Here is a 27,500-nt window from a genome sequence, read left to right on the forward strand (position 1 = left end):
GGTGGAATCAGTCCTTTAATACCGCACGCCACTTCCTCCGCTCCCCGACTAATTAGGTTTTTACCCCCTCCCTCTCTCCCTCCCTCCATCCCCCCCCCATCCCCTTTTGTAAAACCGTTTGTCGGCAGACTAGCCTCTAGATTATATATCGTTTTGGCTTTTCTCTTTCTCTCTCTCTCTCTCTCTCTCTCTCTCTCTCTCCGTCCTCTGTGTCCAGTGCCAGTTTTCGTTTCTTTGGATCCGGCGTTTCCCTGTCCTACGCATGCCCATCCGCTTTCAAAGCCGATTGGCTAATTAGCATTCTTTTGGGCAAGTTTTCCCACAGAGACTGAACTTCTGTGTGTGTGTGTGTGGGGAGGGGGGGGGGTCACCATTAAGATGATTGTCACGCCACATTCCAAATATCTACCTGCGTTTGTGCGGACGCCACTTCCTGCCTGTATGTGTAGACCCATCACGGCGAGGAGTCTGTAGAGCAGCGGTCCTCTGTAGCCGGACCGTCTCCAACCCCACCGCCACGCGTTTGTGTGTGTGTGTGTGTGTCCTACTATAAGTGTGTGTGTGTGTGTGTGGTCCTACTGCACACGCGCGTGCGCAGACCCACTCCGCGAGCCCTCCCCGGATAGCGGCGAGCAGCTGAAAGACTCCCCCCAATTCTGAGGTACTTTTTAAAAGAATCGGTCCTCATGGTCTCTACTGTATCAGGCCGGCAGAGAAGGCGGATTGTTCTCCATTCCAAAGTTTCGGGCCGGTGCGATTTTTAAACAGACATATGTTGGTGACGAGGGAGTTCATCCTTTCAAAGCCTGATCAAAGCCCCGACGTTGGACCGCTTTGAGAGCGCCGGCCGACAGCGAATGAGTACCGCGCGCGGGAACGAGGCTGGAACCTGGCGAACAGAAACACTTTCAAACAAACAAAGTCTCTCTCTTCTGAACAAGCGCGGCTGTTTTTCGACACGCGACGAATGCCTACCAAGCTATATTCACGGCACAAAGAAACATATGTAACCTTCGGTCTGTTTTGGTTCATTTCTGTCCATGACGTCGCATCCTATAAAGTATCCGAAACAGTGTGACTGTTTCAGTTCAATTCACATCTTTTGTCCTGCAAGGGAAATTTGAGTTGCTGACGGGGTTTAAAAATACACGATAAATTAATTACCACAAACCACAGCATTCACCATACAAGAAAAATGTCAGTTGATGAGAGCAGAGGAGGAGTCAATCACAAGTCAATAAGTCCATCACAAGTCACCAGGCAAAAAAGTGCATAACCCCGAAATGTTTCTCATTTCATATCCTGATGCTGTAGGGATGAACGAGGCCCTGCCTCTCTTTCGTTTGAGCTCCTGTGACGTGGAGGTGTTTGATGTGGAGTGAGTATGACATGATCTCAGAGTAGGTCATTAATCCCTCCCTCTCCCATAATCCTTTGCAGCGGAGGAGCTGGACGGCCTGCTCCGCTCCCAGAACGCCCTAATCGGGAAGCTGAAGGAGGAGTGTTGCATGCTGGGAGCCAAGCTGGAAGAGCTGAGTGAGGCGAGCGGGTGAGTCTAGAGGTGTGTCTAGAGGCAGGTGAGTCTAGAGGTGTGTCTAGAGGCAGGTGAGTCTAGAGGTAGGTGAGTCTATAGGCAGGTGTGTCTAGACTAGAGGCAGGTGAGTCTAGAGGCAGGTGAGTCTAGAGGCAGGTGAGTCTAGAGACAGGTGTGTCTAGAGGCAGGTGTGTCTAGACTAGAGGCAGGTGTGTCTAGACTAAAGGCAGGTGTGTCTAGAGGCAGGTGAGTCTAGACTAGAGGCAGGTGTGTCTAGAGGCAGGTGTGTCTAGACTAGAGGCAGGTGTATCTAGACTAAAGGCAGGTGAGTCTAGAGGCAGGTGTGTCTAGAGGCAGGTGTGTCTAGACTAGAGGCAGGTGTGTCTAGAGGCAGGTGAGTCTAGACTAGAGGCAGGTGTGTCTAGACTAAAGGCAGGTGTGTCTAGACTAGAGGCAGGTGTATCTAGACTAAAGGCAGGTGAGTCTAGAGGCAGGTGTGTCTAGAGGCAGGTGTGTCTAGACTAGAGGCAGGTGTGTCTAGACTAAAGGCAGGTGTGTCTAGACTAGAGGCAGGTGTGTCTAGACTAAAGGCAGGTGTGTCTAGACTAGAGGCAGGTGTATCTAGACTAAAGGCAGGTGAGTCTAGAGGCAGGTGTGTCTAGAGGCAGGTGTGTCTAGACTAGAGGCAGGTGTGTCTAGACTAAAGGCAGGTGTGTCTAGACTAGAGGCAGGTGTGTCTAGACTAAAGGCAGGTGTGTCTAGACTAGAGGCAGGTGTATCTAGACTAAAGGCAGGTGAGTCTAGAGGCAGGTGTGTCTAGAGGCAGGTGAGTCTAGACTAGAGGCAGGTGTGTCTAGAGGCAGGTGAGTCTAGGGGCAGGTGAGTCTAGGGGCAGGTGGGTCTAGAGGCAGGTGTGTCTAGGGGCAGGTGAGTCTAGGGGCAGGTGAGTCTAGAGGCAGGTGAGTCTAGGGGCAGGTGAGTCTAGGGGCAGGTGAGTCTAGAGGCAGGTGAGTCTAGGGGCAGGTGAGTCTAGACTAGAGGCAGGTGAGTCTAGAGGCAGGTGTGTCTAGAGGCAGGTGTGTCTAGACTAGAGGCAGGTGTGTAGACTAGAGGCAGGTGAGTCTAGAGGCAGGTGAGTAGACTAGAGGCAGGTGAGTCTAGGGGCAGGTGAGTCTAGACTAGAGGCAGGTGAGTCTAGAGGCAGGTGAGTCTAGAGGCAGGTGTGTCTAGAGGCAGGTGTGTAGACTAGAGGCAGGTGTGTCAAGAGGCAGGTGTGTAGACTAGAGGCAGGTGTGTCTAGACTAGAAGCAGGTGTGTAGACTAGATGCAGGTGTGTCTAGACTAGAGGCAGGTGTGTCTAGACTAGAGGCAGGTGTGTCTAGACTAGAGGCAGGTGTGTCTAGACTAGAGGCAGGTGTGTCTAGACTAGAGGCAGGTGTGTCTAGAGGCAGGTGTGTCTAGACTAGAGGCAGGTGTGTCTAGAGGCAGGTGAGGGTACGGGGCAGGTAGAACTCTATCATACAGATCATCCGGGATATGATTGATGTGTACTCAGTCCTGCTCCAGGCTTTTAGCACGTTTGCCACGGTGAAAAAGATGCAGCCGGTTCGAGGCTGACCGACCTTCCAATCGCCTGTCACCCTAAATGCCAAATCCATATGATTTGTAGATTAGCGAGGAGGCCTCGAGCCACCTGGATGTTTTTGGCCGCAGCGAACACGCACTGAATCTGCAGGGTTGCACAGGCTGACCTGGTTTCCTGGTTGATGCACCAGCAGGCCGAAGGAGAGGAGAGGAGGAGGAGGGGAGAGGAAGTGATGGGAGGGAGAGGGGAGGAGCTAAACCGTGTCCTGCTCTACTCTGGCCATCTGGGAACTCTCTGCATGAGCAGTGGCGGTGCTGTGGCCCTGGCCTGGACACGGGGGGGGGGGCGGCTGCTGGCCCTGGCCATCTCCCTGTTTGTGGCCATGCGTGTTACACTTGTGTGTGTCACCTCAGGCCTTTGGTCTCGTCAGCTGTTAGAACTGTGGAACACATTAGTCACATGACAGACCCCAATCTGGCACGGCCAGACCGCCGCCCAACCTGAGCAGCGCTGCCCGGATACAGCGGGATCACACACAGAGACACACTCACGCACGGTACAGTAGACATACACACTTTGTAGGCCACTACATCTGCTGTGTGTGTGTGTGCTGGGTGTGGTGCTGTTGGACCACTATGGCGGTGGTTTGTCGTGTGTGTGTGTCCTATAAGCCTGTTGCTACTTCTCTCTCAGTTTAGAGTGGTAAGCCCTGCAGGCCGCCACACACACACACACACACACACACACACACACACACACACACACACACACACACACACACACACACACTGGCCTCTTCCATGCCACTACACTACAGCAGTGCTAATGCCAGGGACAGAAGCATGGGATTTATTTTGCAACCACTCATTTTTTATAAATGCTACTTTAAGTCATATGCACACACACGTCACACACACACACGCACACACACACACACACACACACACACAGATCAGCGAAGCCAAGCCCTCAACCCCAGTCCAGCCCAACCCAGCTCAGCTCAGCCCAGTCCATGAAATTGTGATATCACTAGCCTGCAAAATGCTAAATTGAAACAATGAAACATATTTTATTCATAAATTCTTACTGTGTGTGTGTGTGTGTGTGTGTGTGTGTGTGTGTGTGTGTGTGTGTGTGTGACAGGAGAGAGATAGAGCAGCTGTCCCTGGAGAAGCAGCATCTAGAAGACACAGTGGAGAAGTTGAGAGCTCGCTGTACAGAGATGGAGGAGCAATGTGTTCAACACGGCAGAATGCACCAGCGCATGAAGAACAGGTACACACACACACACACACACACACATACTTGTATTGCTAGTTTTGGCATGTATGGTGTATGGTGTGTTTTAGTGTGTTTTACATTTATGTGGTTTTCTGTGTGTGCGGTGTGTGTTTGTGTGTGTGTGCGTGCGTGCGGTGTCTGTGTGTGTGCGTGTGGGTGCGGTGTCTGTGTGTGTGTGTGTGCGGTGTCTGTGTGTGTGTGTGTGTCTTTGTGTGTGTGTGTGTGCGCGTGGTGTGTGTGTCTGTGTGTGCGGTGTGTGTGTGTGTATATGTGTGTGTATATGTGTGTGTATGTGTGTGTGTGTGTGTGTTGGGGGAGGGCTCTATGGTGAATGGAGAGCCCATACGGCCCAGAGTGCAGAGCGGCAGGGCTCCTGGCAGCCAGCCTGGTAGGGCCATGTGGGCGAGGCCGCGTGGGCCTTCACCAAGGCTCTCATGGCTCCACACACAGCCTCACACACACACACACACACACACACACACACACACACACACACACACACACACACACACACACACACCCTGCTTCCAATGTAACACTACATATTGTTTAACACCCACCGACTCTAACCTGCAGGGCCAAAAACAAGAGTTTAGGAAGAGACACAGCTGTCCTGTGTGTGTGTGTGTGTGTGTGTGTGTGTGCGTGCGCCCGTGTGTGAGGCAGTTGTCCAATTTAATTTATTTCACAGTACAGTAATTCTGCAAACTCTTTTCTCAAGATATTTGTGAGAATCACATTGCATTTGATCAAATCAGTATTTGATTGAAAAATATTACGATCAATTCAACTGTCAGCCATTCAGCTTCACTGTTCTCTCGTTGATATTTGAAGCCAATTTCTAAAATAATAAATTAATAAGTAAAAATGTCTCCCACACAACGTAATTCTACTCTGTTCAACAGCTCTATACTTGTTCAACAGCTCTATACTTGTTCAACAGCTCTATACTTGTTCAACGGCTCTATACTTGTTCAACGGCTCTATACTTGTTTAACAGCTCTATACTTGTTCAACGGCTCTATACTTGTTTAACAGCTCTATACTTGTTCAACGGCTCTATACTTGTTTAACAGCTCTATACTTGTTCAACAGCTCTATACTTGTTCAACGGCTCTATACTTGTTCAACAGCTCTATACTTGTTTAACAGCTCTATACTTGTTCAACAGCTCTATACTTGTTCAACAGCTCTATACTTGTTCAACAGCTCTATACTTGTTTAACAGCTCTATACTTGTTCAACAGCTCTCCATTCTGCTGTCCTCTCCTGTCCCTGTCTTCTGACTTATACTTCCTTGTGTATTTCCCTTTGTGCCCCCTGTGTGTACAGTACTGTATGTGTGTGTGTGTACTCGACAGTATGTGTTTTTAGTGTGCGTGCGTCTGCATGCGTGTTGGGGTGTGTGTGTTTTCCTTTGTGCCCCCTGTGTGTACAGTACTGTATGTGTGCGTGTGTACTCTATAGTATGTGTTTTTTGTGTGCGTGTGTGTTGGGGTGTGTGTGTTGTGATGATCACAGCGGGCCCCTTGCCCTGGCTCTGGAGGGTTAAGGTGTATGTGTTAACAAGCTGGTGCACGCGGGCTCGTCCAACACGCCAAGTCTCGGGGCCCCGCCCCTCTCCGATATCCTCGATCTGGGCGCAATCTGTGCTGTGAAGAGCCTCAGCAGTGCGCCGCGTATGAAACATTTGGAAAATCAGCTTGATTTATTTTTACATCGGGAGCAGAATGCCAAGCTACACAGGGGTTTCAGCACACAATGTTACGCTGCTCCGCTACCTCCTTCATTTCATTATTTATCTCTGGGTTTATTTCTGGAGGTTTCTGCCCGGTGATTAGGGAGGCGATGGAGAGAACGCCAGCCGAACAAAAGACACATTACATTCAAATGAACTAATTTGTAGGGTTTGAAATCCAGGATAATTATTTGGTGAAAACAATATTTTTCGCATAGAATAGGTCAGAAGAAACAAACATCTCTATTAGTTGATCTGTAATTGTTTCCAGTTGATTTTTTGTTTTTTTAAATTCTGAGCTGTAAAGAAGTTGCTTTTTTGAGTTTGATCATTTGCATTGAAATGCGTGGGCGTTGGTTTTGTTGGTTCTACATAGCTAAAGAAATGAAATCAGCTCCTAGTGAATATAGTGCATACACCACACACTACAACAGGAGGCCTTCTGCCTTGTGCATTCCATTAGACTAACACATATAAAAAATACTTTTGAAATACTAGTCAGAAATAACATATATATTGTGCTTTTGGTAGAAATCATAACTGCATTTAGGCTTACGGCATGCCATTATTTACATTATGATCTATTTGCACGGGTTTTATTGATGAATTCACGTTTCAGGGTTGCATTCCTCACAGATCATCTGTATCATGTAACCTATCAACGTTTATTTCGCTAGGGTCTCACACAGTATAATATATCAGGATACACATTAAACATCATTCCATTAAACTACAGTAACAGTGGATTTGCCTAATGGAATTCAGAAGACTAAGATTGCTCATCGTATTGAAATTATGTATGGCATGCAGTCAAATTATTACTGACACACATTGAATAGATGATTCAGGTGATTACATGTATAGTTGTTAGGTCCGACATTATTACAGTGTACATAATTAGTTTGTAATTAGATGATTAGACAAATATTTACGGGGAAAGGATTCTTTGGAAAAGACGAGTATGAATGATGTACAGTAATAGCTCTCCAGATGCAGGTGTGATGATGCTGGTGAGCACATCTTGTACGTACGTGAGCATGTTTCCATGGCCACAATAATCCGATAAATGGGAATAATCAGGTCATGGTCAGAATACGATTTGACGTGTATACATGCACTTGAGGAATTCCATAATAGAAAAAAAAAAAGTTCACATAATTCAGTCAATTAGTTGGATTACTTTCCAACTTCATGACATAAAACTGAAAGTTCCTGTTATTTTCAAAACATCCTGTCTTGTTTTCAACATGACCTTCTTAAGAATGTCACCATTCTTTCTCTAGAACATTCTTTCTCCCATCTAGGAGATGAAGGATGTTCATGTCCTTCATTTCACTGAGCATGAAGTTGGTTTCATCTTTATTTCACAAAAATGAGTTCTACCACTGCTGCTCGCCATGTTTGCTGTTGACTGCATCCGCTTGCGTTCTGTCTGCATCCGTTTACACCTGCGCAGATGGAAAAGAAACCAGATTAACAGCATACTGTACATGTGCCGGATAAAAGACTATTGGGCGAAGAGCTAGGTGTGTTTATCGGATTTCTCATAATCCAATAATGGCTTTTATCCGATAAAGCATATCGCATTATACTGTTCACATGACCACTTGAATAATCTGGTAACTCCATCGGTTTATTAGTGTGCATGTAAACGTGCTCAATGTAGCATCGATTTATTTCAGCTCTAAATGGTCATTTCTATGGCATGAATAGAGATACAGTTCCCCATGTCCAGTCCTCTGTGTGGGTCAATGTGGACATACTAAGCTCTGCTTGGTTGGTGATATTACTGTTGAGTAGTTAGCAGCAATGTGAGAAGTATGAGGACGAGGAGAGGCTGCTCTCTGGGAGAGGATGACTGGGGACTGTCAGCAGTTAGGAGCTGTGATAGCGGATGACAGGGGATGACGGGGGTCTGGACCAGGCAGAACCGAGCGGATGATTTGATGTCCCTCTGTGGGAGAGAGGGGGGGGGGAGTAGAAATGCAGGTCCGGGACTTAAATCTAGTAGACTAGACGATTAGAAAACACGTGTGACTGTTCCCTAGTTCAGAGGTTTTCAAAGAGGGCCGCCAGGGAGCACCGGGGGGCTAGTTGGAAGGGAGAAGAAAAGGGAAAAAGAAAAAGAAAGAAAAAAATATATATAAAAAGAAAAAATATATATAATTATATATATTATATATATTATATAATTAGATTTTTTTTTCTTTTTTTTTTCTTTTTATATATATTATATATATATATATAAACAAAATCCACTTCAATTAAAATTCAATTCATAATATTATTGTACCGGTTTCAAATAAAATATGAATTGAATACTGTAAAATCCATTCATATCGAAATGAGGCCATGCCCGTTCGTGCCCAATCTACGCGTCTGCCTGACAAAAATTCAAAACATCAGCCTACAACTGCTTGTGCTAGCTAGCTCACGTTATCTTTACCGGATACAAAAAAATGCACGACCACAGAACTCGTCTTATATAGCCTATGCCAATTTTTTTTGTTTTGGATTTTTGCCATCTTGTAATAGGGGCCGCTAGCCTGGCATCGCCAGACCCTATTCGCTTTTCGCAAATCCGGAGAGAAACAGAATGTGAGCTCACGTCATCAGGATGGCGTTGCCAGGCTAGGGGGCCGCAGCCAGAAGCTACGGTTATTTGGGGGTCTTTGGCGTGGATGTTTGGAAGTTTTGGGAACCCCTTCCCTAGTTGACTGTTTGTGGGTTTCACACCGGATGGTCTTGATTTGACAGACGTGAGCAGAGTGGGATCAGTGTGCAGATAAATAAAGTTGGATTTGATTTGATTTGGATGAGGGCAGAGTTCTCGTGACCGTAAAGCTTCCCGCTCACACTTCACTTGTTGTTTCAGCCTTCTAACTCCTGCCTCCATCGCACACACACGCCTACACACACACACACACACACACACTCACACACACTCACACACACGCACACTATCACCCCCACAGCTGCCAGCATGCTGCTGCACCAATTATCACCAACACACACACACACACACCGACAGACACACACACATGCAGTCTCGCATACACATACAGATAGGCTCCTTCCCTCTCCCACCCACACACCCCCCCCCACACACACACACACACACAGGCGTCTTGCTTGGCGGGCCTTTAAGGAGAGCTGAAATGTATACGCAGATGTGCTGCTAAATCTACAGGCTTCTGTGGGCCATATGGCCCCATAAAGAAACATGGTGCCCGCGTCTGGAGGACAGGAGCGAGGGATGGAGGGAGGGATGGAGGGAGGGGGGGAGGGCCATGTGTGTGAGTGGAGCAGGCAGTTGTTGGAGCTGTGTGGAGGAGAAGGGCTCCAGGAGATTGGCTAATGGAACAAATGGTCGCGGCGAGCCGGGAACAGGCTTGTTGCTGCCGGGGGGAGACGAGGGCCCCCGGGCCTGTAGGCTGCTTCATCTGGTGCCCTGCCACACACACACACACACACACACACACACACACACACACACAGGCCTCCCACGACACACTGTGCTGCCATCATCCCCCAGAAGCAAGAAGACGCTCCTCAAACTTTTCATTTGCAAATGAAGTTGGCAGAGGCTCGGAGAAATGCAGAAGGGTGTGTGTGTGTGTGTGTGTGTGTGTGTGTGTGTGGTTGTGTGTGTGCACGTGTGTGCGTGTGTGTGTGTCCGCACGTGTGTGTGTCTCTCCATCTCGCTCTCCATCTCACTCTTTCTTTGTGCGTGAGCTGGTGTGGGTGAGAAACAGAGAAGGAGTGAGGGAATGAGTGGATTATTATGGCGCATCGATTCAGAACACCGCTATGACCTGATCTGTGGTACTGGAGAGTGAGTGAGTGTGTGTGTGTGTGTGCGCGCGTGTGTGTGTGTGTGACAGCCTGTTAATGAGACAGTGGTAGAAGCAGTAGATGACTAGAAGTTCTACCATGTAGGTGATACTGAGAGTGTGACAGGGAACCGCGACGATCAGTGCTAGAGCTGGGATGAATTCAGACTTTATTAATTGATTGATGAATTAAGACTAATCCCTGTGCTTTAGTACTAAGATTTCTCCATGAATGAGTCGGGAGTCGTGTGTGGATCCTGTTTTTGGGGGGAACAGATATCCTGTGGTAGCAGAAGGCCCCTCTCTCAGCCAGGGTCGTGGGTCTGGCCGCTCGGTGGTTTCTGAGGTCCGCGCAATCGCTGCTCTCGCACCCGCTGGCCTCTGGGTGGTGCTAAAGAGTCACGCTCCCTCTCTCCTCCATCCCTCCCTCTCTCTGTCCCTCTCTCCTCCACCCAGCTGGCCTTTGTTGCCGGGGGCGACGGCAGGGCGGCCTGCTGAAAGAGCATTGTCAAACGGTGGCTTTACAGTCCTGACGCCGGAACACACACACACACACACACACACACACACACACAGCTTTACAGCTTAGGCGCAAGGCTGTACCCAGGGGCGAGCAAGCTGGAGTGCCACTGAGTGGAACATTAGATCAGCAGCCCCTAACTACTAACACAGCACCACCAACCTCTCATCTCTCTCACACACACACACACACACACTCTCTCTCTCTCCCTCTCTCTCTCTCTCTCTCTCACACATCCACACATACTTGGAGGGAGCAGCAGGACTTTGATATCGGCTGGTTAATGTTAGTTTGAGGTTTAGTTTTGATGTGACATGACTGGTTCTGAGTTCCTGTTGGGTCCGCTTCCAGTACCACTACTGGACCTCCCGTTCCCCATGTCGCTAGATCAGACTCCTGGTCCTGGTCCGTAGTGTCGATTGAACTCTCAGAGAACACAGCGAAGCGCTATTTGAACTTATCGAAGCACTATTTGAACATATTGCACTTCATTCAGTCTGGCTCAACAGATGTAAACCTCTCGGCGCCAGTCAGATTCAATTCCCCAATTTATTTTCGCAAGTGCATCATTGGAAAAGACAAAACAAGCTTAGCGCCGCCCGAGACGATTGTGATTTAAAGAAATTATGGTTTAAAGAAATACAGCTTTGTCCCCCCTATCTCAGAGTACAGGAAGAGCGCAAACGAAGTGTGGAGGAAGGTCTGGCCAGACAGACACACTTCATTTAAATTGCTTTAACTTGCTTTGAAAGCGGAGGTTGCCGTCTCGAGTCAGTCACATCGGAGCACCCTTCTCGTATTTAACATATTTCCAATTTCCAATAGATATTTCAACCGACGCTGCAGGGTGTTGGAGTTCACCCGTACGAGAGTATCAGACGTAAGAGACACGGTATTTACCTAGGGTGTTCTACAGAGGAGGGCTATGGGGGGGGAGGGTTGGCTAGAGAGGAAGGTTCTAGCACTCCCAGATCTGATCCTGGCCTCGTGAGTCCACCAACCCCCCCCCCCCCCCCCTCCCTCCTCAGATGAAACGAGGACATGCGGATGAAACATGAATGAGACCATGAGCAACAACAGGCCTCTCTGTTCCTAACAGGTTGGGGGGCAGTACATGGCCCCTAGGCAGAACACACACACACACACCACATCATCATTTGGGCTGGAGTAAGGGTTTGTAAGGGGTGTGTGCGTGCGTGTTTGTGTGTGCGTCTGTGCGAGCGTGTGTGTGCGTGTGTGCGTGTGTGTGTGTGTGTGTGGAGCAGCTGCAGGCTGCTCCTGGCTGTGTAGTTTTAACCAGGCAAGCCAAGGCAGTCTGCCTGCATTCTCCACCCCCCCCCCCCCCCCCCCCCCATGTCCCCCAGGCCATTCACCCCCCCCCCCCCCCTCTGATAACACGGCCCATTCGAGGTGCCCCCAGATACGCAACGGATATAAAAATTACAACACGGCAGAATCTGAGTCAGTTGAACAACAGGGGTCCAGCTGGACCAAGACTGAGGAGCCGAGAGAGACTGATGATCATAATGACGACTGTATGTGACCTATCTAGATACTGTACATGACCTATCTAGATACTGTACGTGACCTATCTAGATACTGTACTGTATGTGACCTATCTAGATACTGTACGTGACCTATCTAGATACTGTACGTGACCTATCTAGATACTGTATGTGACCTATCTAGATACTGTACGTGACCTATCTAGATACTGTACATGACATATCTAGATACTGTACGTGACCTATCTAGATACTGTACGTGACCTATCTAGATACTGTACATGACCTATCTAGATACTGTACGTGACCTATCTAGATACTGTACATGACCTATCTAGATACTGTACGTGACCTATCTAGATACTGTACATGACCTATCTAGATAATGTACATGACCTATCTAGATACTGTACGTGACCTATCTAGATACTGTACATGACCTATCTAGATACTGTACATGACCTATCTAGATACTGTATGTGACCTATCTAGATACTGTACGTGACCTATCTAGATACTGTACGTGACCTATCTAGATACTGTATGTGACCTATCTAGATACTGTACATGACCTATCTAGATACTGTACGTGACCTATCTAGATACTGTATGTGACCTATCTAGATACTGTACATGACCTATCTAGATACTGTGTGATTCAAGATTCAAGATCAGTTTATTTCCATGTATATAGTTTACACACAGTGTATAGAAATGTGTGCTTTCTACTGTCTCTGTTGCTGTGAGAACAGGCAGCTTGATTTACTCTGTAAAGCACTTTTCCGGCATCTCTTGGCAGGTGAAAGTAAATCTTGGAGCGTGGACCACACCACAGCAGCAGCTGCAGGGTCTGTTTACACCTGTGTGTGTGTGTGTGTGTGTGTGTGTGTGTGTGTGTGTGTGTGTGTGTGTGTGTGTGTGTGTGTGTGTGTGTGTGTGTGTGTGTGAGAGAGAGAGATAGAGAGAGAGAGACACACAAACACACACACACACACACACATAGTGATTTGCAGAGCACAGCCTTGTAACAGTGTTGCTCCCGGTGGTTCTGGGTAGTGTAGTGCCAAGTGTGGTGGTGGAGGCTAGGACTACAGTGTATAGCAAAGCCTGCCAGGCTAAAGGCAGCCACACACACACACACACACACACACACACACACACACACCCGGCAGAGTCAGCAGCCTCTTACTCCCTGTACTGGGACTGTGCATCACCTACTGCTTCCCCTGCTGCACACAGACACAAATATGAGGTTCCCACCTGGAGCGCTGCTGTAGGGACACAAACAAGGACACACAAACACCCCCCCCTCACACACACACACACACACACACACACACACTTAAGGGAACAAACCTGGCATCAGTTCCCTGGTTTCTCCACTCTCTATTGGCCCTCCTGTCAACAAACATCAAGAACAGAAATACACACACACACACACACACACACACACACACACACACACACACTCACACACACACACTCACACACACACACACAGCATCACCTGTGAACTTCAACAGTAGCTGTAGGCTTAAACCGCACGTGTGTGTGCGTGTGCGCGCGTGCTTGTGTGTGTACGTGCGCGCGTGCGTGCTTGTGTGTGTGTGTGTGTGCGTGCGTGCGTGTGTGTGTGTATGTGTGTGTGTGTGTACTGTACGGTATGTGCACGTGCGCATGCTTTAAGCTCATGTCTGCTGTCAGTAACGGTGACTGGCTGGGTGAAGGCGTCCATAGAAAGGTGTGTTCCAGTCTCATTCGATGTAGAGAAGGACCGATTCTAATGTCAGGCTGTTGCTCCATGTTCTTCGTGTTGTTTCCCAGCTGTGCCGTCTCACTCACATTATCAGCCCTGACCTGGGACCAGTCACACAGAAGCAAACTTATTAGATTCAGAATATACTGTAGGGAAGCACACGTCATCCCAAAGAGCAAAAGAACACACACAAAAGCAGCTATTGTGGTGTGCGTGTGTGTGCGTGCGTGTATGTGCGTGTGCGCGCGCGTGTGTGCGTGTGTGTGTGTGTGCGCGCGTCTCCATCCAGTCCTCCTCTCAGTAAGCCATGGGATCCAGCAGATGGTGTCTTTTCACCAGGTCAGCGGGAGACTAGGGCTCCGCTCGCCATCCATCCGCCCTCCTCACCCCTTACCTCACCCCCTTACCTCACCCCCTTCCTCCCCAACCAGCCCAGCAGCGGGCACTGGCCAGAACAGCCAGCCAACCAGCCGGCCAGACCTGGGCAGGGGGAGGGCAGAGCCCCAACGCTAAGCTGTATTAAAAAGCTAATGAAGTTGTGTGCCAGTGGATGTTGGGCGGTTATTGGATTGGCTGGTTTAGCTGCTGGACAGAGCGCTGATTTAATCACCCCCCTGTGGAGCCGGGGTGGGGGGGGGGGGTACGGTACACACACCCCTGTTGCATTTAGCCTCCGTCATCCCCAAACCAACCCCATCTTAGCCCCTAACCTCACCCCCCCACCCCCAATCCTCTCCCTCAACCTCACCCCTGCATCTCAGCCTCTAGTTCGACAGGAACATCCATCCCCCGAACTCTTAATCCCACCCTTTAGCCCTTCCACCCAGCCTCAGCTCGTACCCTGGCCTCAGCCCCAGCCTCACCTCGTACCCTGGCCTCAGCCCCAGCCTCAGCGCTGGGAGTCGGGGCTGGGGCTGGATGGAGGTACTGGAGGAGAGAGCTCTAGACTATTACAGGACACAATCCCACACTTGATGGTAAAGTAGCCATGTTAACGGAGGGGCTCTCACTGCTCGCTCACTGACTGACTGGTTTGAGTGACTGGTTTGAGTGACTGGTTTGAGTGACTGGTTTGAGTGACTGGTCTGAGTGACTGGTTTGAGTGACTGGTTTGAGTGACTGGTTTGAGTGACTGGTTTGAGTGACTGTTCTGTGTGACTGGTTTGAGTGACTGGTTTGAGTGACTGGTTTAAGTGACTGGTTTGTGTGACTGGTTTGAGTGACTGGTTTGAGTGACTGGTTTAAGTGACTGGTTTGAGTGACTGGTTTAAGTGACTGGTTTGAGTGACTGGTTTAAGTGACTGGTTTAAGTGACTGGTTTAAGTGACTGGTTTGAGTGACTGGTCCATTCTGTCTGCCAAGAGCTTTGCCAGGCAAACTGGGCAGCGAGATTCACTTTTCGTTTCACTTTCACTTTTTTACAAGTTTTTAAAAATGTTATTTAACAAATTCACGACCAGACGAGCGGGCACAGCTGACAGGAGGGGGCGTCACCGACGCTGGAGCCGCTCGCTCTGAGAGGAGATTTGAGTGCCAGTAGCCAGTATGTGAGATAGTTAAGTTCATACATGCACAGTGACTCACAGAACTGTCCCTCCCTGCTATATGCAAATGAAGACATCCTGCATCTTGAATGCTGAATATGAGGCTATGGACGGTGGTAGCGTGTGTGTGTGTGTGTGTGTGTGTGTGTGTGTGTGTGTGTGTGTGTGTGTGTATGCATGCACGCACCCTCAGCAGGGCACTGTGCTGGGTGGGTTGATGTGGCGCCGTCTTGCGTCGTGTGGCGGTGTAATGTGGTGTGGTGTTGTGTAGTGTAGTGTGGTGAAGGTTGGTGTAGTGTAGTGTAGTATGGTGTAGTGTGGTGTAGTGTAGTGTGGTATGGTGTAGTGTGGTGTAGTAGGGTGTGGTATGGTGTAGTGTTGTGTAGTGTTGTATGGTGTAGTGTGCTGTAGTGTAGTGTAGTGTAGTGTGGTGTGGGTGTAGTGTAGTGTAGTGTGGTGTATAATAGTGTGGCGTGGTGTTGTGTGGTGTAGTGTTGTGTAGTGTGGTGTAGTGTAGTGTGGTGTAGTGTAGTGTGGTGTAGTGTAGTGTGGCGTGGTGTGGTGTAGTGTAGTGTAGTGTGGTGTATAATAGTGTGGCGTGGTGTTGTGTGGTGTAGTGTGGTGTAGTGTAGTGTGGTGTAGTGTAGTGTGGCGTGGTGTGGTGTAGTGTAGTGTAGTGTAGTGTTGTGTGGTGTAGTGTAGTGTAGTGTAGTGTAGTGTAGTATAGTGTGGCGTAGTGTGGTGTAGTGTAATGTAGTGTAGCGTAGTGTGGTTTCTAATAGTGTGGCGTGGCGTTGTGTTGTGTGGGGGCGGAGCCAGGCCATGCTGCAGTAGTGTGGCGCCCGGCTGCGGAGGCCAGGCGAGGGGGAGGCAGCGGCCCCGGCCCCCCACAGCAGGCCCCGGCGCTGGGACAAGCTGGCCAGCCCGGCCCCCGCACGCACGCCTGCTCCAGCTCTCACGGGCGGTTGGGGGGCGGAGGGGAGGGGGGGGGGGGGGCAGCAGACGGCAGTGCCACTGCCAACAGGGCAGGGGCATCTGTCCTCCCCTAGAGCAACAGCTAGAGGCCTCCCTTCCTCCCCTTCTCTCCTCTCCTTCCATCCGCTCTCCTCCGCTCCTCCTCCTCCTCCTCTCCTCCTCCCCTGGTGAAGGAGTGGATCTAGGACATGGAGAGACCTGGCCTGACAGACAGACAGAGAGAGAGAGGGAGGGAGGGAGGGAGACGCTCTGGACTCTCTCTCTCTCTCTCTCTCTCTCCGTGTCGTGCAGGACAACAAGCAAACGTCTCTCTGCGTGGAATCTGTCCGTCCGCGCTGCACTCGGCCCGCGTGCGTGTCTGTGTGTCTGTCTGTGTGTGTGTGTGTGTGTCTGTGTGTCTGTGTGTGTGCGTGTGTGTGTCTGTGTGCGTGCGTGTCTATGTGTGTGCGTGTGTGTGTGTGTGCGTGCGTGTCTGTGTGCGTGTCTGTGTGCGTGTGTGGTGTGTGTGTGTGTGTGTGTGTGTGTGCGTGTCTGTGTGTGCATCTGTGTGTGTGTGTGTGTGTGTGTATCTGTGTGTGTGCATGTCTGTGTGTGTGCGTATCTGTGTGTGTGTGTCTGTGTGCGTGTCTGTGTGTGTGTGTGTGCGTGTCTGTGTGTGCGTGTCTGTGTGTGTGTGCGTGTCTGTGTGTGTGTGTGTGTGTGTGTGTGTGGATTTGTGTGTGTGTGTGTGTGCGTATTTGTGTGTGTCTGTGTGCGCGCGTATTTGTATGTGTGCGTATTTGTATGTGTGCGTATTTGTGTGTGCATATTTGTGTGTGAATGTGAATGTGAATGTGAATGTGAATGTGAATGTGAATGTGAATGTGAATGCACGGCTGGATGTGTATGATAATGTGTTGCGTTCCTGACCTGTGAGAGACCTTTGTTTTCCTTTGTTTGTTGCGGGGGGCGCAGTATCTGAACGGGCTGGTGGGAACATCTAACATCTATTACCCATGATGCCCCTCACAGCCCCCCCCCCCCCCCCCCCCCCCCCCCCCCACACACACACAACCCCCCCAACCTGAAAGGCCTCTTTGTCACTGGGCCTCAGTAGAGGGAGATGGGAGGTCTGGGACTCATTGTGGGACCAGTAATGAGGATGTTCTCATCACCCCATAGTTCCATATCTCAAACATCTGACGTGTGTGTGTATGTGTGTGTGTGTGTGTGTGTGTGTGTGTGTGTGTGTCCCAGGCTGCAGCTGTTGGACCAGCATTGCCAGTCCAGTGCCCAGCAGGTTTTGGAGCTACTGACCAGACAGAACCAGCTGACCCAGGAACGTCATGTCCTCACTGAGGAGATGCAGAACCTACGCGTACAGGTGTGTGTGTGTGTGTGTGTGAGAGAGAGTGTGTGTGTGTGTGTGTGTGTGTGTGTGTGTGTGTGTGTGTGTGTGTGTGTGTGTGTGTGTGAGAGAGAGAGTGTGTGTGTGTGTGTATGAGAGAGAGGGAGGGAGAGAGAGAGAGAGAGCAAGCTAGTGTGTATGCTTGATCTTTTTATTTTCTGTATCTTTTCAGTTACCTGGTGCTAAGAGCTGATGCCCTGTCCGTGTGAGACTCCATCTCCCAGAATTCCCGTCTGCTGTATGTTGAAATATAAGCCCACAGTACCTTTCATTTTTATTTATTTATCATGAATTATGTGTCAGTGTTTTTGATAACACATTTAATTCAATTTGATTATACATTGATTATACTATTATATTTACAGTTTGAATGAGAATCCAGACACAACTATGAATTCAATTTTTTGTTTAATATGTGGAATGATTTTGGTCTACTGACTTTTGTCCTTTGAGATCTTTATAATAAAAAACGTTTTCATCTTCAGAAATATCATAAATGGCACACGATTGCTCATAAAATATTTAATAAACAGATTTTTTTGCCAGCAAATGCTTCAAGAGAATTTATTTTTCAAATGGTGTCTAAATTTGGAATAAAATACGTCACACGTTAACCAGGATTCATTCATTCATACATTCACACATCCAGTCATGCTGCTCATACAAAGACCCAGGAACAGAGGTAGCAGATTGACATAGTGCTTTATTGAAGCTGTCCGTAAGAAGTAAAATAATGTGCATCCCTATACATTTACGTGTAAAAATACTAAGGATGTACAGTGTACAAAAACTGCTTCTTGCCGATCGGATCATTTACACGTCCTTGTGGGTCCCGTGTACAAGGTGAGCCTCGTTCACATCTACACATGACAGGAAGCAGTTACAGTACTTCCTCCGCTGACCTCAGTCTGACCCCCGCGCCATCAACCTGCCGATCGACTGACTGGACTGCACTAGCGAGGTCACGCACGCTGAAGCTACATGAACACAAATTAATTTACAAGTTATAGTCATCTTTTTTTCTTTTTTTTTTCTTCATTTTATTTTCTTTTTTTTTTACAGATTTGTCCTTTTGTCTTTAAATAAATACTTTACATGTCATGCTTGTTCATGATACACTACCAGGAGCAAGAGAACAAGAGAATCTGTTGTAGATGATACAAACAGGACTGTAGCAGCAAAGAGTGTATGTTGAGGTGTAAAATATATGTCTATATATGAGTATATATATAAGCATATATTTCCATATACATGTATAAACCCTGCAGTTAGTAGTAAGGACCGAACCCACAATGTCAGAATGGCGGGCGAGCTCTCAGCCCCTCCCCCTCCTGTCGATGGCCCGCTCCCTCTAACCTTTGACCTCGGGAGGAAATGGGTGGTGACCAGCGAGGGGATGCTGGGAAGGCTTAGGGCCCACAGGCAGACCTGGGTCGGGTCTCTAGGTGGGCTAATATCGACCACCCGGCGCGAAGGTGTTCCTCCTGGACCGGGTCTGGACCCTGGACCGTCCACCCCGCCTTTGCGTCCACTCTCCCGAGGGAGGACATGTTTACAGGCCGGCAGCAGGTGGGCGAGGGGATGATGTGCTTTCACATACTTCTCTCTGTCACTTTGCTCACCAACACCTTTTTTTTTTGTCCAATCACGAGGCATTGTTGCTCTGGATTATAGAAAAAGGAGTAATGGATGTGAGTAGTGCCACAGGCTCAAAGCTCAGTGTTTTCGTTTCACGTTTGTATCTCTGCTATGGATTCTAAAGCGAGTATGAATGTTTTGGCCCTTCAATGCCATGTCGATGCGGACCTCTGCATGCGGACTATCTCTCTTCCTCACGCCCAAGGACCCAAATCAATGAGCCCTGAGCTACAGTATACCCCCCCCCCCCCTCCCTCCAACCCCATACACCTTTTACACAATCAAGTTCAGTGCTGAAAACAAATCACCTAACCACCAAAAACAAAATTCAACCACATTCAATTAAATACAATTTAAAAAATCTAACTGAAATTAAAATAAATTAAAGTTATCAATAAGAACAGAAAAAAAAGACATTTAATATGATACATATACAAACATTTGCCCCCCAAAAAGCTGTATGCCGACCGAGCCGTGGCGCCGACCACGCAGGTGATGCTGTTCCCAGGCAGGTCCCAGCGCTCTCACACAGGAATGGACTCTATTAAGACTGAATACAAGCCGACGCGGAGGAGAACGTGAACCACGCGGTTCTTCCCTCTGGCCGTGGAGCTACTGTACGTCCCTGTGGTGTAGGTTTGCGACCGCTGTCCTGCGTGTCTTAAACTAGCCTACCCCCCCACCGCCCCCGGCACAACCACACATAACAACCCAACGTCCTGTAAACTTGACCTCCAACCTCTCTCTAAAACCCTGTCACACGTTTCTAAATCGTTTCTTATCTCCCTGTCTCAGTGATAGATCTGCTCTCAAACACCAGCAAAACGTTTACATCTACTCTGATTGATCACTGATAACCAATAATCAGTGGGAATGTTTGCCAATGCCCAAACTAACCCCCGTCACGCCTTTCGGCGTTGGTCTCTCTGTCTTTAATCCACGCCGATACATTCGTCTGTCTACCGATCTCTTCTGTTCTTCCGTTCCTTCTGATCTCCACCCCTTCTCTCGCTAGTCTCTCCGTCTCTCTCTCCTCCAAGTCTCGCCCGTCCTCTTTCTCACGTCTTCACCTCCGTCCTTCTCTCTCTCCTCTCTCCATCTTTTACGTCCCCCCGCTATTCGTCTTATCAACTTCCTGTTTTACTGTATCAACTTCCTGTTTTACTGATGCCTACCAGCGGTGTTGCTCTGTCACAGGTTTACCAGACTGACTGTTCCAAGCAGACTGATCCAAGCAGACTGTTCCAAGCAGACTGTTCCAAGCAGACTGTTCTAAGCAGACTGTTCCAGGCAGACTGTTCCAAGCAGACTGTTCTAAGCAGACTGTTCCAGGCAGACTGTTCCAAGCAGACTGTTCTAAGCAGACTGTTCCAGGCAGACTGTTCCAAGCAGACTGTTCCAAGCACACTGTTCCAAGCAGACTGTTCCAGGCAGACTGTTCCAAGCAGACTGTTCTAAGCAGACTGTTCCAGGCAGACTGATCCAAGCTAAGACACTTGACTATGCACTCACCTCCACAACATGGATGACATGTAAGGCCTGGAGTGTAGCCCATGTGCACAGGCAGGTGAGGTTGTGGGTTGGGGGGGGGGTCGGGACCTTGAGCCACTTCCTCCTGTCATTCTGGCGTATATTAACTAGACACAACCGACAAGTGAGGCTGGTCTGGACCTGGACTGACTGGTTGTCCAGGCCTAAACCGGCGCTGCTTAGCCTGGCCTGGAGGCTGCTGCCACTGGGTTGCGTCTGGGGCTCCGGAGCCTTCTGTCCTGGTGCTCTGAACTAGCTGGGCTGGAGCAAGAGGTGCTTACGGAGGTGAAACACAGGAAGACGGTTCGAGTACCACCACCGTGTGTTTCACAGGAGCGAGACTGAGAGGCGGCATCGCCACCGACCCCCAGAGAGACGACAGAAGAGGGAACCTGGAGATGGTATCAACACTCAAACACAACAGCGGCTACGAGGGGCAGACGGGGTCAGGGTGGGGAGAGAAGACGACTCTCTCACAGAGACATTTACACCAGCGCTGTTTTTTTTGCCATCACATTTTGGTCAGAGAACAAAGAAATAAAAACAACGAACAAATTATCAAAACGAGAGCAACAGCAAACGGTCGTCATTGCCCCATCTACATTCGTCAGCCATTTTTAAAGGTGCCTTGTTCATCCAGAACTAAGGACTGGAGAATAATAATTATAATACAATAAGATGACAAACATTATAGAAAACAATGACATATAAATACAATATAAAGAACTCAGAGCTGTCTTGCTAATGAACAGATAACCACCCCACCCCCGGGTAGCGCTAATCACAGCCTACCGTTCTACTGTCCTACTAAACGTCTCCCTCTTGGAATATCACCGTTGTTAATCCCTAGAAGCAGCTCCCCCTCCAATCCATACATACAGTAGACAGCCACCATTTTGCATTTGTCCATCAAGTTGATTAATGTGTACAGTAGCAACACACGTTTTCATATTTGACCTTTTCCTGGTATGTTGTGTCCTAGTGATGACAGGTATGTCTGAAGTCAATCCGTGGAGTGGTGGGAGTGTCTACAGAGTGGACTGAGACGTACCTGGCAGCTTCCCCTCTCACTCTCTCACTAGGCTGTTTCAACTGCATTCTGGGTAATGTAGTTTCAGGCTGTCACGGATCAGATTCACAGGAGGTTCACAACCAACAGTGCTGCTGTGCCTTCAGGGCCCCCTCAAACCCTCACACACACACAAGCACAGAGAAGAACTTGATTCCAAAGTGTTCAAAACACTATTGAAATGACTGGTTTTCACAGGAAAAAAGTGTTAAATAAAATCTTAAATAAAAAAAACAGCATGACATCAGAGTCTGTCTGACACTGGAATCCAGAGTGTCATGGGTTTTGTAGTGGAGGTGGTTTGTGTAACGTACTGTCCTGTATGTGCTCAAGGCTGAGGCTCACCCAGCAGAGCAAAGCTAGTCGTACCTGAAACTGAGAGAAGGAAAGACTGCTGTCTCTCTCTTTGTGGATGTGTGTGTGTGCGTGCATGTGTGTGTCTGCCTGCGTGTGTGTGTGTGTGTGTGTGTTTGTGTGTGTGCCTGCCTGCATGTATGTGTGTGTGTGTGTGTGTGTGTGTGCCTGCCTGCGTGTATGTGTGCATGCATGTGTGTGTGTGTGTGTGTGTGTCTGCCTGCGTGTATGTGTGTGTGTGTAATCCTGAGAGAACGGAGTCTGGCAGTTTGGATTCCTCATACAGCTCTGATCCTGTAACTTATAACAGACGCTTCTCTGAGACGAGCCGCACAGACGAAACAGCCAAAGGGTCGTAAAGAAAACGCATGTTCCACAGAGAGTGAGAGGGGGTTGAGAGACATAGACGGCCCACAGCACAGCAGACCACTGGAGAACCTCCTACTTTCTGTCCTCTTATCTCTCTCTCTCTCTCACACACACACACACACACACACACACGCCAGTAGCTTGGTTCTCCGAGTCTGACTATGGAATGATGGCTCTCAGACAGATAGGGGAGGAGGAGGCAGAGTAGTTTGGTCTCGTTGACGACCTCAGGGGACGGTGACGTCACACCGTTCACTCCCGCCCACTGGCCGAGTAGGAAAACTGTGGGAAGTGAGGTCTTCTTTCGTTGTCCATGCAGTCCATACCATCCTCGTCAACTAGGGAGTAGGGAAGGAGACAGGACAGGAAGTTGAAGCTCATTGGTGGGTCATTTGCATACCAAAGGTCATGAGTTCAGTCAGTTCAACTATGGCAACTGGGTTTCTCTACCACTCAACGAGCTTCATCTTTCTAGGCAGATCTGACAGCTAGAGGAGCCCTGGGTTGTGGGAGACGCTCGTTGTTCAGACAGAATGTTTTCAATCATCAGTCGGAGCCAAAGAAAAGTGATGCTCCCTTGCCAACAACACCATGATTGAGTTTATCACCCGAGTCAGGTGCCAGATGACAACCTGTCACCTCTCTCTCTCTCTCTCTCTCTCTCTCGCTCTCTCTCTCTTTCTCTCTCTCTCTCTCACACACTCATACACAAGCTTGTGCGCCCACACCCCTTCCCAGCAGCGAGAACAACAAGCAAAGTTCCAGGACTCACATTTCTCGGGGGGAGTTATTGTAATTGTCTGAGCCGTGAACTCCTCGTCGAAGTACCTGGTGTCGGTCTCGGAAGACACGTGAGGCTTGAAGGGAGGTAGCAGCTGGGGGGAGGGGGGGGGGGGGGTTAAAGACAAAGCAATGAGGCCCGGGGGGCATGAGGTCACACCTCCCACAATGCACTGCACCTCCATCTGTGTGTGTGGGTGTGTGTGATTGTGAATGCATGCGTAGCCTTCAGTGACTACTGTACAGGTGCGAACTACATGTACAGTATGTGCTAGGTGTGCGCGTGCGTGCGTGCGTGCGTGTGTGTGAGTGTGTGCGTGTGTGTGTGTGTGTGTGTGTGTGTGTGTGTGTGAAGTCACTAAGACTACGGTGGGGAACTGTACCTTCTTATCATAAACATCCTGCCAGTCGATTCCAGTGAAGAAACTGTGTCTCATGATCTCCTTTGCGTCATCTGGACCTCCTCCAAGTCTGGGACACAATAGAATAGAATAGAATAGAATAGAATAGAATAGAATAGAAAAGAATAGAATAGAATAGAATAGAATAGAATAGAATAGAATAGAATAGAATAGAATAGAATAGAACAGAACAGAACAGAAGAGAAGAGAATATAATATAATATAATATAATAGAACAGAAAAGAAAAGAAAAGAAAAGAAAAGAAAAGAAAAGAAAAGAAAATAATATAATAGAAAAGAATAGAATAGAACAGAATAGAACAGAATAGAATAGAAAAGAATAGAACAGAATAGAATAGAACAGAAGAGAATAGAATAGAATAGAATGGAAGAGAGTAGAATAGAATAGAATAGAACAGAATAGAGTAGAATAGAATAGAATAGAATAGAATAGAATAGAATAGAATAGAATAGAAGAGAAGAGAAGAGAATAGAATAGAACAGAAGAGAATAGAATGGAAGAGAGTAGAATAGAATAGAACAGAAGATAATAGAATAGAATAGAATAGAATAGAATAGAATAGAGTAGAATAGAATAGAATAGAATAGAATAGAATAGAATAGAATAGAATAGAATAGAATAGAATAGAATAGAATAGAATAGAAAAGAATAGAATAGAATAGAATAGAACAGAAGAGAATAGAATGGAAGAGAGTAGAATAGAATAGAACAGAAGATAATAGAATAGAATAGAATAGAATAGAATAGAATAGAATAGAAGAGAATAGAAAAGAAAATAATAGAATAGAATCCTTCTTCGGATTCTACGGATGAGCAGGTCCAACACACACACACACACACACACGCTCCTCCCTGTGCTCACCGCTTGTTGGGGTCCTTAATGAGCAGGCCAGAGAGCAGGGACTTGGCGTCGGAGGAGAGGGTTCGAGGGAACTTGATCTCCTCCATGAGGATGAGCTCAAACAGCTTCTCGTGGTCCTGGTTGTAGAAGGGCAGCCGACCGCACATCATCTCGTACATGACCACGCCAAGGCCCCACCAGTCGACCGCTCGACCGTAGTCGTTGTCCTCCAACACCTGGACATGGATGGATGGACAGACGGGGAGACAGACAGGCAGACAGACAGACAGACAGACAGACAGACAGACAGACAGACAGACAGACAGACAGACAGACAGACAGACAGACAGACAGACAGACAGACAGAGTTAGATAGATAGATAGATAGATAGATAGATAGATAGATAGATAGATAGATAGATAGATAGATAGATAGATAGATAGATAGATAGATAGATAGATAGATAGATAGATAGATAGATAGATAGATAGATAGACAGTGAGACATTCTGAGCTTGGTGAGACAAGTGTCGTACTTGCACAAAAAATATATATATATTTTTTTTTAAATGTCTGGGGGCGTCGCCGACCGCTTCCTGCTCTTTTTGAAAGGTCGCGCAAGGGTCACGGTTTGTCACACGGTCTTATCGGTGGGCTGTATAGAAGCTTCTGAAAAGTCCTTTGCGCAAAACTATGCTCGGCAGACACACACACACACACACACCCACACACACACAGTAGAACTGACCCTCCTCTAGCCAAGGTCATGGCGTGGACAGACAGACCGCAGCGTTGCGGAGAGGGAAGGCTAAATTGCCGTAGCGAAGCCAGGAGCCGGTAAACCTTGGCAGAGACGCGGCACACATCAGCACCGAGCACGATCTGGCCAAGCGCTTTACATACTAATGACTCCAACAGAGAGAGAGAGAGACAGAGAGAGAGACAGAGAGAGAGAGAGAGACAAGAGAGAACCTGACTATTCATCGCTCCACGTCCAGCTGGTTAACTGCTAACAACGCAAAGCCTGTTAAACACACACAAAACACACACACACACAAAATACCCTTCTCCACACAGTGGCAGGGAGACCATGATCGTGTGGTGGTATGAGGGTCTGATATGGGCGTCGCCGTTCCCCCCGGGACAGACGCACCGTTGCGCCGTGCCAGCCATGCCTGGCGTAGTGAGCCCTCCCCTGGCAGAGCCAGACAGGAAAGTCTCCTGGCTTCAGCTGACTGCAGGCCTCGTTTCGCTGCGGCGCCACCCAGGTCAGGGGCAGCGCCGCCCGAGAGGCGGGGCCTCTAGAGTCCCGCCCCCCTCTCTGTTCTACCCAATCAGCTCTACCTGCTCTGCTCCATCCCCCTCTTCCTCTCTCTATCTCCATCCCCCTCTCTCTATCTCCATCCCCCTCTCTCTCTCTCTATCTCCATCCCCCCCCTCTCTCTCTCTATCTCCATCTCCCTCTCCCTCTCTCCCTCTATCTCCATCCCCCTCTTCCTCTCTCTATCTCCATCCCCCTCTCCCTCTCTCTATCTCCATCCCCCTCTCCCTCTCTCCCTCTCTCTATCTCCATCCCCCCTCTTCCTCTCTCTATCTCCATCCCACTCTCTCTCTCTCTCTATCTCCATCCCCCTCTCTCTCTCTCTATCTCCATCCCCCTCTCCCTCTCTCTATCTCCATCCCCCTCTCTCTCTCTCTATCTCCATCCCCCTCTTCCTCTCTCTATCTCCATCCCTCTCTCTCTCTCTATCTCCATCCCCCTCTCCCTCTCTCTATCTCCATCCCCCTCTCCCTCTCTCTCCCTCTCTCTCCCTCTCTCTCTCCATCCCTTCTCTCTCTCTCTCTCTCTCCATCCCTTCTCTCTCTCTCTCCATCCCTCTGTTCTTTTACACTCTCTTGTCTTTGACATTCTGCCTGCTTCTCTGTCCTTTCATCCTAAGTTCTTTTACGTCTTTTTATCCTCTCCCTGATCTGTCGCTCACCTTGGAGAAGAGGGAGGGAGGGAGGGAGGGATGGAGAGATGGAGGGATGGAGAGCTAGAGGAGAGAAGCTATCTCAGGTTCAGGCAGGATCTGATTAATACGTCTGTCTAAGGACAGGCAGCACTGGAGAGAGGCCAGAGCAGCATACGCTCCACATCTAGCCAATCATCACACACACACGCTCGCACACACACACACACACACACACACACACACACACACACACACACACACACACACACACACACACACACACACACACACACACTTCTCTAATCTTAATAGGCAGGAAACTCTTTCTTCCTTCCTTCGTTTCTCTTTCTTTCTTTCTTCCTTTCTTCCTTCCTTCCTTCCTTTCTTCCTTCCTTCCTTTCTTCCTTCCTTCCTTCCTTTCTTCCTTTCTTCCTTTCTTTCTTTCTTTCTTTCTTTCTTTCTTTCTTTCTTTCTTTCTTTCTTTCTTTCTTTCTTCCTTCCTTTCGTTCTTTCTTTCTCTATCTCCCTCTCTCTCTCTCTCTCTCTCTCTCTCTCAAATACAAATACAGTATGTCTTGGCCTGATAACAGGACACACACAGCGTCCTAAACAGAATTCAACCAGCTCCACTTGAACATTTTTCCACAGAACTTTACTGGACCGAACCTTCGCGTGTCAGACGGCGGAAACAAAATACAGAACAGTGGCTTTAATTATCATGAGTAAATCCCCCGTACTTAATCAACCTAAACCAGAGATTTAACAGAAAGCTGGCAAACTCACGCAGTGCTGTTTTTATCAAGATGGCGGATAAACACACCCACAGCGGAGTTGCCCCACGACATCTCCTGACTGGCAGCTACTCACTGCGGGGATAACACTG

General features: G+C 48.5%; 2 protein-coding genes across 2 annotated transcripts in view; one reads left to right on the plus strand and one right to left on the minus strand.

Moving 5' to 3' along the window:
* sdccag8 (SHH signaling and ciliogenesis regulator sdccag8) overlaps window positions 1-17,851 on the plus strand; it is a gene marked incomplete at its 3' end in the record, with an annotated part of 46,841 nt that extends 28,990 nt beyond the window's left edge. The window contains exons 16-19 of the mRNA XM_084461392.1: window positions 1,441-1,549; window positions 4,263-4,394; window positions 17,508-17,634; window positions 17,831-17,851. Of these exons, the coding sequence (XP_084317518.1) occupies window positions 1,441-1,549; window positions 4,263-4,394; window positions 17,508-17,634; window positions 17,831-17,851 (389 nt within the window). The remainder of the gene's footprint in view (window positions 1-1,440; window positions 1,550-4,262; window positions 4,395-17,507; window positions 17,635-17,830) is intronic.
* A 5,019-nt stretch (window positions 17,852-22,870) lies between these two features.
* The window catches only part of akt3a (v-akt murine thymoma viral oncogene homolog 3a), a gene marked incomplete at both ends in the record, with an annotated part of 60,892 nt that continues 56,262 nt past the window's right edge, over window positions 22,871-27,500 (minus strand). The window contains 4 exons of the mRNA XM_084461393.1: window positions 22,871-22,956; window positions 23,391-23,493; window positions 23,782-23,869; window positions 24,684-24,898. Coding sequence (XP_084317519.1) covers window positions 22,871-22,956; window positions 23,391-23,493; window positions 23,782-23,869; window positions 24,684-24,898 — 492 coding nt within the window. The remainder of the gene's footprint in view (window positions 22,957-23,390; window positions 23,494-23,781; window positions 23,870-24,683; window positions 24,899-27,500) is intronic.

The sequence above is a fragment of the Borostomias antarcticus genome, assembly GCF_949987555.1.
Source record: "Borostomias antarcticus genome assembly, chromosome: 2".
Taxonomy (NCBI): Eukaryota; Metazoa; Chordata; class Actinopteri; order Stomiiformes; family Stomiidae; genus Borostomias; species Borostomias antarcticus.